The sequence below is a fragment of the Nansenia antarctica genome (assembly GCF_963989245.1).
Source record: "Nansenia antarctica genome assembly, chromosome: 13".
NCBI classification, from domain to species: domain Eukaryota; kingdom Metazoa; phylum Chordata; class Actinopteri; order Argentiniformes; family Microstomatidae; genus Nansenia; species Nansenia antarctica.
Window position 1 is genome coordinate 27035892 of NC_137683.1, and position 11651 is coordinate 27047542.

At 43.2% G+C, this 11651-nt stretch overlaps 1 protein-coding gene across 1 annotated transcript; it reads left to right on the forward strand.

The window, feature by feature from the left end:
• Positions 1 to 5738: 5738 nt before the first annotated feature.
• On the forward strand, positions 5739 to 6215 carry LOC308169471 (B-type lectin plumieribetin-like; the record flags this gene model as incomplete). Its single annotated transcript, XM_080544153.1, has 2 exons — positions 5739 to 5828; positions 5949 to 6215. 2 exons carry the CDS (start codon positions 5739 to 5741, stop codon positions 6213 to 6215), a joined length of 357 nt encoding a protein of 118 aa, XP_080400279.1.
• Between the last annotated feature and the right edge of the window lie 5436 nt (positions 6216 to 11651).

Consider the following 11651-nt stretch of genomic DNA (forward strand, 5'->3'; position numbering starts at 1 on the left):
CATCTAGTGCTATATTATGTTATCTCCCTTGTTCAGTGTTCAATAAATATTTTTTTAAACTGAATCTACTAGTGTTGTCTTTAATGACTCTGATCTATCTGAAGTATGCGATGGCTGTATTACAATGAATGAGGGGGAGAAAGATTCTCTTCTGCCTATGAGTTTGATGAGAGAACGAAAAGGGAGCAAAAAAGGGAGCAAAGTGGGCTCCAGCATCTGGAACAAAGTGGGAAATTAAATCTGGTTTAATCTCCGATGTAGAATGAACGCCTTTCACTGAGATAATATTTTGGTTCTCACTGCAAAACAAGTTCAATGGCTCTTTTGACTTGGTGAGGCTTGGGGTTCTCTCTGCTACCAGTCTTGCCTCTTGTTAGTGCTGCCATGTCTGATGAGAGAACGAAAAGGGAGCAAACTTTGCGAGGCTTCACAATTGCCGAGTTGCGGCCCAGCTCACTGAAATGTGAGCTTGATCAGCGGAAAATGTATGAACAATTCTTGAAAGACAGTGATGTTAAGGTCAAGTACTACACTGGACTCCCATGCTTTTTTGCTATTTTAATGGCTGTGTTAAACTCTTTTATGCCCTACCTACCTCAGACAAACAGAATATTGTCACCCTTTCAGATGCTTGTTATGTCTCTCATGCGCCTGTGGCTGGATCTATCCATCCAACACATTGCTCACCTGTTTCGCGTAGACCGAAAAACTGTTTCCACCACATTCACTGACACCTTTAATGTTTTGAATGCACGACTTAATTCAATGGCCAGAGAGAGAGTGTTTGCAGGACTCAATGCCCCATCAATTTGTAGAGGCCTTTGGGAACTGTATGACGATTATTTTGGACTGTTTTAAAGTCTGTATGGAGAGGCCATCCAATCTGAAAGCACAAGCACAGTCATTTTCCCAGTACAAATCAAGGACCCCAATTGAAATAAGCCAGTGGCTTTCTTGGGTTTTTATCCTGTTAGTTGACCTTGTATGTAATATGTACTTTCATGTACCTACTCCTGCAAATCTTCTAATAAAGTTTTCAATCAATCAATCAAAAACAAACACCATCACACAATGAAATACCTCATTGGTATCACACCTCAAGGAGCCGTGTAATTCATTTCCAAGATGATGGGGAGGGCGGGCGGGCGGGCCAGTGGTAAGCTGATAACAGAGAACAGTGGCGTGCTTGACAAACTGTTACCTCGTGAATTGGTGTTGGCTGATCGCGGTTTTGACATCAAGGACAGTGTGGGAATGATGTGTGCAGAGGTCAAGATCCCTGCCTTCACAAAAGGACGATGTCAGATGGATGCAAAAGATGTGGAACAAATATGACAGATAGCTCATCTCAGCATCCATGTGGAGGGTGATCGGTTGTATACGCAACAAGTACACTATATTGGACAAGACAATACCCATAAGTATGGTGCTTTGTTGTGTGGGTGAGGAGATGACACTCCTTGACAAAATGTTTACTGTTTTTTGTGCCCTGACAAACATGTGTCCCAGTATGGTTGTACAGCCAAGGTGCAACAGTGACACCTAGTGACATAAAGAAAGACACAAAGCCCACCTAAGCTATGAATGTAGAAAAAAACATGTAAATAGATTTGTTATTTGATCGCCAGTGTCTTATTTGAATTGGCGGCTCAACAATGTCATTTTGAATGGGAAACCGCTGTTATTTTCGTTAACAGTTTCGCGGAAACCGTCCATCCCTAAAGCCTGGGGGAGCGTACCTATATTCCCCGGGTCCTATATTCCCCGGGTCCTATGTTCCCCGGTTCCCCGATTCCGAAAAAGGGTCCTATGTTCCCCGCTTCCGAAAAAGGGTCCTATGTTCCCCGCCTGCCGTTGTGTCAAGCGACCCCAGGTGTCGTTATGTGGTACTGCATGAGAGTTTGACGTGCGACCCCAGGTGTCGTTATGTGGTACTGCATGAGAGTTTGACGTGTCTATAGCCCCCGAGAGGCGCCCGAGAGGTGCCCCAAGAGAGGCACGCCTGCCCCCTGACAGGTGCGCCTGACCAGTGTCATGGTGTCATGGTGAATCCATAATGGTACGGTGTTGCCTCAAGGCAACATTTGCAACTTACCATAATGGTACGGTGTTGCCTCAAGGCAACATTTGCATTTTAACAAGTTTCCATTACTTAATTAGCAAATAAAGTAAATTAAACTATTAGAAGGTAAGCTTTACTCAGCTATTATTATGAATATATTTTTTTCCAGATTGAAAATCTTAACAGATTTTTTTATCTGAGAGAGACCCCACACATGAAGACAAAAAATCATGGATTGAAAAGTTTTGATCGTATTGTGTGTGGTGTGCTCCGATCAGGGTTTCCGTTTGAAAAAATTGGTGCCGGTCAACGTGTCCGGAAAGATTTCATTGTGTCGGACAAACGGGAGAAATTCCGGTCATCATATTCAAATATAATATAGGTGTTTGTCGCGGTGATTAGCTGTTGTATAGCCTATATATGCCATTTAATGTCTATTTCTCATCCGATACGATTAGATGCGAACTATATAATAATATAGGCTTTCATGATTCGCATGCGCTACTGTCCAGGGCTGCACGCGCGCCACAATGGGCCTAGTCACCTTTGCTACTTTGAATTACGACTGTAGGCTAAGATGTTTATTTCAATTGCATTAATGGGATTTGAGGATGTAATTGGTAATTTTAAGTATGCCTAGTTTAGCTTTTGATGGCTATTTGAACGGACTGCATCGATCGATCAATGAACGGACTCCACATTACGTTAACTGAAGTGTGTTAAATAGTTTCACGACAGTAATGTACGTTTTCTATATTCTCTTTCCAGTTTTACCCTTTTTATCAATAAAACAACGTCATTTCTATAACTACGTCTCGCTGATTGGGAAGGCATTAAGTCTAGCTGCCTGTCAAATCATACTTACTCGGACTCAGGAGTATGAGAATGGGGAGGATGTATCGGGTAGATACACACACCCGTGGACTATTTCAATTTAGTGGCACAAATTAAACTCTAACACTATAGATAGACTAAATTGAACTAAAATGATGGACACCGACTGAATAACTGAGTGGGGGGAAGACAGGTCTCAAATGTGGAACAATTATAACATTTAATACATAAAGATAAAACATACACAAATATATAACATTGATATCCCTAAACTCAAATGTAGTGTGGTATTGTCAACCTAATCTAATCAATCCTAATCTAATGGTACCAGTAGCCCAGGTTGTCGATAGTAGCGCACATGGAGGTGGACTAATGTAGAGGAGGAAAGTTCAATGGAAACTCCCGGAGTAGAAGAGGTAGCCAGGGGGAGTAGAAGAGGTAGCCAGGGGGAGTAGAAGAGGTAGCCAGGGGGAGTAGAAGAGGTAGCCAGGGGGATGTTGTACTCTGAATCTCCCGACTCAGGGCTGGAACGGGCACGGCAGGCTCAATCAATGAACGGGGTTGAGATGGCTAGCGTCCTTTACTAGCCGCATCTCATTGCCCTCGGTGGTCATTCACTGTGCTCTAGCACATCCAAAACACGCAGAACAATAACCTTGACTCCGGTCACTGCAGTGGTTTTATTTAGACTAGATCAAACTAAATTAACTGACGAATTTCTCCCTCACAACTACTCCCGAAAGGTACTTTCACTCTCCGCAAACAATAAACTACTCGCGCAGTTGAGAGACAGGGTTGCCAGATGGGGCGGGTTACCGCCGAATGGGCGGGTTACCGCCGAATGGGCTACTGGGTTTAGCGGTTATCTAGCGGACTAGTTAGGCTGTAAATGGTCAATCCCATCTGGCAACCCTGCCGCTGTTGTTCATCGCGTAGGCTAGTCTACACATTAATAAAAAAAGAAAAAATATAGCCTGTATATTCGTCTTTTTTAATGTAGAAGGAATCAGAATATGTGACAAATTAATTTTAGCAAATTGTATTCAAATTGTGCTTAAAGGCAATTATTTTCACCGGACATTATGACCGAAGAGGTTTAAATATGTCGGACTTCAACAGATTTTACCGGACAAAGACCGGTAATTACTGGTTAACGGAAACCCAGGCTCCGATATTCCCAATACAGCACACCACATAGGCCTACATAAAGATCTGTCCTACGACAGTCGAGAGTCTTGTCCCCCAAGCCAGAAATCTTGCGTGATCAGGGTAGTAGTACCCTGACTGACCTGTACGAGGCAGCCATGTGCGACCGGGCAAATAAAGTGCTGAAGAACGAAAAGAAGAAGGCGCGTCAGTCAGCTTGCTTCTTGATTGGCTACATTCCATTCCACGTCACAATCCATGGAGTCAGTGACTCGGGAGTTGTCAGTTTTGACCACACACAACAACACTTTTGCTCGTGAATATTGAACACGTTTAATGTTTACGATCGTCGGCCCGACCATTTTCCGAGCTGATTGTTGGGAGAAATTGACTCTTAACACACCTCACACCACAGGATAATCTTGTAGGATAATCTTTAGAGCCACATTATACAAAGTAGTATACGTAATAAAGTCAAAATACAAATAAGGGTTGTTTCAGTTCATAACTATACTGGTCAGGTTGTGGTTGAGGTTACTCAGAGGACAAAGTGGGATGTGAGAGTGATGCTGCCTGACCCTGTACACACCAAGTACATCTCTCCTAACCCTGAGACACTATAAATATCACACACCATCCTAATCCATGGAGCAATCCCTGCTCACATAACAACAAAATTGTTGACATTGTTAAAAGCCTGTTTCTGGTCAGGGCACACCTGTTCACACCTGTTCACATACCTTCTGCTGGCTTTCACTGCTGCATCATTTGTTGCTGTAACTTTTGCAAACATATTCTGTTAAGAATGCAGGCGGCCTTTTAATTCTTGGACTTTTCTTTGCTTTTCTTGGTGGCTAAGGTTAGCATACTTGGCCATACTTGTTTGGTGTCCAAGTGCCGCCGTAAATTATATTCCGTAAATTGTATTCCTTGGGCACTGCCTTGTAGCAAAGACATACCAGTTGTCTCCAATAACATGTATTCACTTTCCCATCTCTCTTTAAGCAAAACAAGACATTCGCTATGTGGTTAGCTGCACCTTTCTGTGATTGGTTTTGGTTCTGTGAAGGATTCAAGCTGTGGCCCCTCCTCACATTCACAAGCTGGTTTTGCAGAAGAAAGGAGCCGTGGTATATTTTACAAATTGCCCCAAATATAGACATATCTTGTGATAGAAGAGATTGGATTATGGCTTGAGAGAGAGGGTGTTCTCCATCAAAGGGCTCCTCTCTTGGTTCTGGCTATAAAAGCTGCTGGTTCTGAAGGAGACGACACTTCACCTCGAGCTGCAAACTCATCAGACTCAACATCCACTCCACAGCCGGCCTGTGAGTATCAGAACTGTGATCTGTCACTCTGTCTTTTACAGTTCTCTTCTCTTGGTCTGTGAAGCTGAATCATGATACATGATTTCTCTCCTCTTTCTGCAATAGTATCAGAACTGTGTGGCAGTAGTTTCTGTGTTCTATCTGTGTTATTATAGTTCTCTGCTTCCTTGAAAATCTGCTCTGTTTTCACTGTCTCCAATACATCTTTTATATTTGGAGTTACTTCCACATTGTTCATATTCTGTTCATGTTACATGCATTTTGTAACGAAAAACTAATCAGCAATCTCTCTCCATGTGTGTAACTCACAGTAGAAGAAGTTCCTTCAAGCTTATTTATTGATCTACCTAACTTGTCATTGCAGAATCATGAGCAGGAACTACATGTCCAAGTTTGACGAGCTCCGTAAGGGAGACTACCTCATGTCCAACAACAAAGAGTGGAAGGCCTGTTTCCAGGTGAGTGTCTGGAGCCTGAACGATACTATACTATAATATTAATAATGTTATCATTTACACATAAGGTTGGAGCATTGCAGTGCAGTTAAACCCATGTTTCCATCCTATCTGTCTTTCTAGGAGGACGGCAACTTCGTCATCTACAACTGGAAGCCTGTGTGGAACTCCGACACCGCTGGCCAGCGTGACGCCCACCGCCTGTGCATGCAGGAGGACGGCAACTTCGCCATGTACAAGAGGGACAACAAGATGATGTGGCACACCAAGACCCAGGCTGGCGGCTTCAAGATGGCCCACTTCTACCTGCGTAACGATGGCACCATGGTGGTGGAGAGGGACGGAGAGGAGGTGTGGTCCTCTGCCCGGGACAAGGGTTTCAAGCAGTAAGTCTGACCGCAGCTCGACCAGGGAGAGGAACGATGACTGCACATTCCATCTAGTGCTATATTATGTTATCTCCCTTGTTCAATGTTCAATAAATAGTTTTTTTAAATTGTATCTACTAGTGGTGTCTTTAATGACTCTGATCTATCAGAAGTATGCGATGGCTGTATTAAAATGAATGAGGGGGAGAAAGATTCTTTCCTGGCTATGAGTTTGATCAGAGAACGAAAAGGGAGCAAACTTGGAGAAAAGGGAGCAAAGTGGGCTTCCAGCATCAGGAACAAAGTGGGAAATTAAATCTGGCATTTCAACAATCTACCATATAGAATGAATGCCTTTCACTGAGATAATATTTTGGTTCTCACTGCAAAACAAGTTCAATGGCTCTTTTGACTTGGTGAGGCTTGGGATTCTCTCTGCTGCCAGTCTTGCCTCTTGTTAGTGCTGCCATGTCTGATGAAAGCAAGCAAACTTAGAAAACTGAGCGTTTGCAAGGCTTCACAATTGCCGAGTCGCGGCCCAGTTCACCAGACCGCGTCACATAATGTTTTTTTACTTTAATGCACTGTTACTTTTTAATGTTCTGCATACTGCAGGCAAGATCACGTCAGGCCCATGGCTTTAATAAAAAACATTTTAATAATAATAATAACTTCAAGCTTTGTCTGTAACATAAATGTTTTATTGTCATTCTTTTAATTACTTTAAATTTGTAGTAGAACACGTCCAGTACAATAAACAGCCAACATTCAACAGAATACAAACTTGGAAAGAGAGGAGTAGTCACTACAGAACATAACTACTGGATGGATGTGATGTTTTGTGTGTCTTCAGTCACATTCATTTTCTTGATCATGTTCCCCCTAATTCATTGGAGCCAATGAAACTCTCGTCATAATGACTAAGGCCAGGGGTGACAAACTAAAGTTCATCCCGGGCCACATCAGCATTATGGTTGCCCTCAAAGGGCCGGTTGTGACTGTAAGACTAAATGTATCTACTCTATCATATTGTATAGGCTAATTGCCTCTGCATTCGATTATTATTAGTTTTAGTAATAACTTAATTAATAACTAGCTCTGAAAGCAGAAGTCTAAGAAAAATAATGGCAAGCAGACATTCAAGTGTACAACTATTGTACAATTTATTTAAAAAATAAGTTTGGTAACAAAAACACATGCTTGTGCGTCAATATGCATTTTTCTATTGTTTATTTCAAATATGTTGTTTTAAATTATCCCCAGAATTGATTGATTGATTGATTGAAAACCTTTATTGTCCCCAATGGGGAAATTTTGTTGTCAAACAGCTCAGTTAGGGCAGAAAACATTCAGTACAGAAAACAGAAAAACATTCAATAAAAAAACATAAAACAGTGCAGGCTCAATAAGTAAAAAGTTCCAAAAGTTCCATCTCCAGGTCTCCCCCACCCTGCAGGGCCTGGTTGTAGAGTCGGAGTGCAGCTGGAATAAAGGACTGTCCAAATCTTTTTGTACTTTGACGGGGGAGAACAAATCTGTGGCTGAACTTGCTCCTCATCCCTGCCAGCTCGCAGTACATCGGGTGGGAGGGATTGGCCAGCATGGCCGCCAGTTTTTTCCCCATCCTCTGTTCTGCCACCACCTCTAGGCTGTCCAGCCCGGTCCCCACCACAGAGCTGGCCTTCTTCACCAGTTTGTTTAGCTTCGCAGCATCCCTGGCACAGATGTTTCCACCCCAGCAGGCCACGGCGAAGAACAGAACGCTGGCAACCACCGACTGATAAAACATTTGCAGCAGCTTGTTGCAGACACCGAAAGACCTCAGCCTTCTCAGGAAAAACAGTCTGCTCTGCCCTTTCCTGAGAAGAGCCTCGGTGTTGTCAGTCCAGTCCAGTTTGTTATTAATTTGTACTCCCAGGTACCTGTAGGAGTCCACCCTCTCGACTTCCACCCCCTTGATGGTGATGGGGGCTGGGGTCCTTCTCTTCCTCCTAAAATCCACCACCAACTCCTTTGTTTTGCTGGTGTTAAGCAAAAGGTAGTTGGTGTCGCACCACTGCACGAAGCTCTCCACCAGGGCCCTGTACTCCTCATCCCTGTCGTCTGTGATGTAACCGACGATAGAGGAGTCATCCGAAAACTTCTGCAGGTGGCACTGGTCGGAGCTAAACTGGAAGTCGGAGGTATAGAGGGTGAAGAGAAAGGGTGACAGAACAGTTCCCTGGGGGGCACCGGTGTTGCACACCACCACCTCAGACTGACAGCCCTGCAGTCTCACATACTGACGCCTGTCTGTGAGGTAGTTGTGGATCCAAGCCGTCAGGGAGTCCTCCACACACATCACTGCTAGTTTGTCAGCCAGCAGTGATGGCTTGATAGTGTTAAATGCACTGGAGAAGTCGAAGAACATGGTCCTCACCATGCTCTGTGGCCTCTCCAGGTGTGTGTAGGCCCTGTGCAGCATGTAAATGATGGCGTCCTCCACCCCCATGCTCTCCTGGTATGCAAACTGCCGGGGGTCCAGGAAGTCCTTCACCTGGGGCTTAAGGTGTTGCAGCACTAGCCTCTCCAGGATCTTCATGACCTGTGGTGTCAGGGCGACAGGTCTGTAGTCGTTTGGGGTGCTGGGCCGTCCCTTCTTTGGCACTGGGACGATGCAAGAGGTCTTCCAGAGCTGTGGCACCCTCCTCAGTCTTAGAGATAGACTGAAGAGATGTTGGAATGTGTCCGCCAGCTCTCCAGCACACACCTTCAGAACCCTGGGGTTGATGTTGTCTGGACCTCTGGACTTGTTCACATTCACCCTGGAAAGCTGCCTTCTCACCTGCTCAGATGTTATAAAGCTGTGAGAACAGAAAGTATTTGTATAATCTGCAAATAATACCATCTTCAGTAGCTTTGATACTTTGCATATGTCATTGATATACAAAATGAACAGTTTTGGTTCCAAGGCTGACCCCTGGGGGACGCCACAAGCAATGTCCAAACGTGTTGAGCAGAAGCGACTTAGCTTCACAAACTGCTGTCTCTTACTTAAACAACTTTCAACCCAATGTACTACTACTCCCCTGATACCATATCTTTCCGGTTTATTTATTAATATGTCATGGTTGATTGTGTCAACAGCTTTTTTTTAGATCAATGAATACCCCAACTACATATTGTTTGTGATCTATAGCATTTGTGATTTCCTCAATTGATTCTATTATTGCCAATGATGTTGATCTTTTTGATCTGAATCCATATTGACAGTCTGTAAGTAATGTGTGCTTTTCTAAAAATGTGTCCAGTCTGTTGTTGAATAGTTTTTCTAATATTTTGGAGAATTGTGGTCGTAAAGAGTCAGGTGTATAGTTTGTGAAGTGATGTTTGCTCCCAGTTTTTAGGGATGCTCCGATCTGGATTTTTGGGGCCGATACCGATCACCGATTTTTTTCCTCAAGATCAACCGATACCGATACCGATTTTTTTTTTATATACATAACTGTAGGCCTACTGACTGGATAGCCTACATATTTTTTGCTTTTTAGACAAAAGTTTTGATCCATTAGGCACCAAGCAAACGCAGACCCATTTTTATGGCATAGTAAAAGTCTGGCCTATCACCCAGTTAGGGCCTGAAGCCCAAGTCAGTGATATGGCTGTATAAAAGACATCATAAACGTGGCCTTCATGGTTTACATACTGTTACGTCCTCCTATGTTTTCTGTTCAGTTATCTGTCTTCCCCAGGAAAAAAAAAAAAAAAAAAACGTTTTTTGCGATCGGCCATTTTTGCCGATCACCGATCGAGTCATTTGGAGTGAAATCGGCCGATTTAAATCGGTGGCCGATAAATCGGAGCATCCCTAAGAGGTATGAGTTTAGATATTTTCATTTGATCTGGAAATAAACATCTGCATGTACGTAGACACAAAAATACTGTATGTGAGCACACACACTCACATTTCTCTGTTATTATAACATAAATCCCATGAATTTATGAGATTAAGAAACCCTCATTATTACTCATCCATCAAAGATCAATAATTTCCAATAATAAAGTTCTCGGTGGTCGCAGTTGAGAGGGGCAGAGCTATGGTACAACAAATAAATGTGCTCTGATCTAATGTACAGTCTGTGGCATATAAACATGTGGCTGCATGAACACACACACACACACACACACACACACAGAGTACATTATACAAAGTAGTATACATAATGAAGTCAAAATAAAAATAAGGGTTGTTTCAGTTCATAACTGTACTGGTCAGGTTGTGGTTGAGGTTACTCAGAGGACAAAGTGGGATGTGAGTGATTCTGCCTGGTCCTGTAAACACCAAGTACATCTCTCCTAACCCTGAGACACTATATCACACACCATCCTAATCCATGGAGCAATCCCTGCACGCTTAACAACAAACACAAAACAAACTAAATGCAAGCACAACCATTAGAAAGCACGCATACGTATGGCACAGTATAGTCAGTGCTTTCGTCAACAGCTAATGTAAAAGCCAGATAACTGCTTCTTCAGCCAGCTGTGTCGTCAGATTTCCTGCTAGCTCCCATCCCTCGGTCTGCGATAGTGTTTCTTGACAAGCTGACATTGTTAAAAGCCTGCTTCTGGTCAGGGCACACCTGTCCACACCTGTTCACATACCTTCTGCTGGCTTTCACTGTTGCATCATTTGTTGCTGTAACTTTTGCAAACATATTCTGTTGAGAATGCAGGCGGCCTTTTAATTCTTGGACTTTTCTTTGCTTTTCTTGGTGGCTAAGGTTAGCATACTTGTTTGGTGTCCAAGTGCCGCCGTAAATTGTATTCCTTGGGCACTGCCTCATAGCAAAGACATACCAGCTTGTCTCCAATAAGCACAAACATGTATTCACTTTCCCATCTCTCTTTAAGCAAAACAAGACATTCGCTGTGTGATGTGGTTAGCTGCACCTTTCTGTGATTGGTTTTGGTTCTGTGAAGGATTCAAGCTGTGGCCCCTCCTCACATTCACAAGCTGGTTTTGCAGAAGAAAGGAGCCTTGGTATATTTTACAAATTGCCCGCAAAATGGACATAATCTTGTGATAGAAGAGATTTGATTATGGCTTGAGAGAGAGGGTGTTCTCCATCAAAGGGCTCCTCTCTTGGTTCTGTCTATAAAAGCTGCTGGTTCTGAAGGAGACGACACTTCACCTCGAGCTGCAAACTCATCAGACTCAACATCCACTCCACAGCCGGCCTGTGAGTATCAGAACTGTGATCTGTCGCTCTGTCTTTTACAGTTCTCTTCTCTTGGTCTGTGAAGCTGAATCATGATACATGATTTCTCTCCTCTTTCTGCAATAGTATCAGAACTGTGTGGCAATAGTTTCTGTGTTCTATCTGTGTTATTATAGTTCTCTGCTTCATTGAAAATCTGCTCTGTCTTCACTGTCTCCAACACATATTTTATCTGCGGAGAGTTACTTCCACATTGT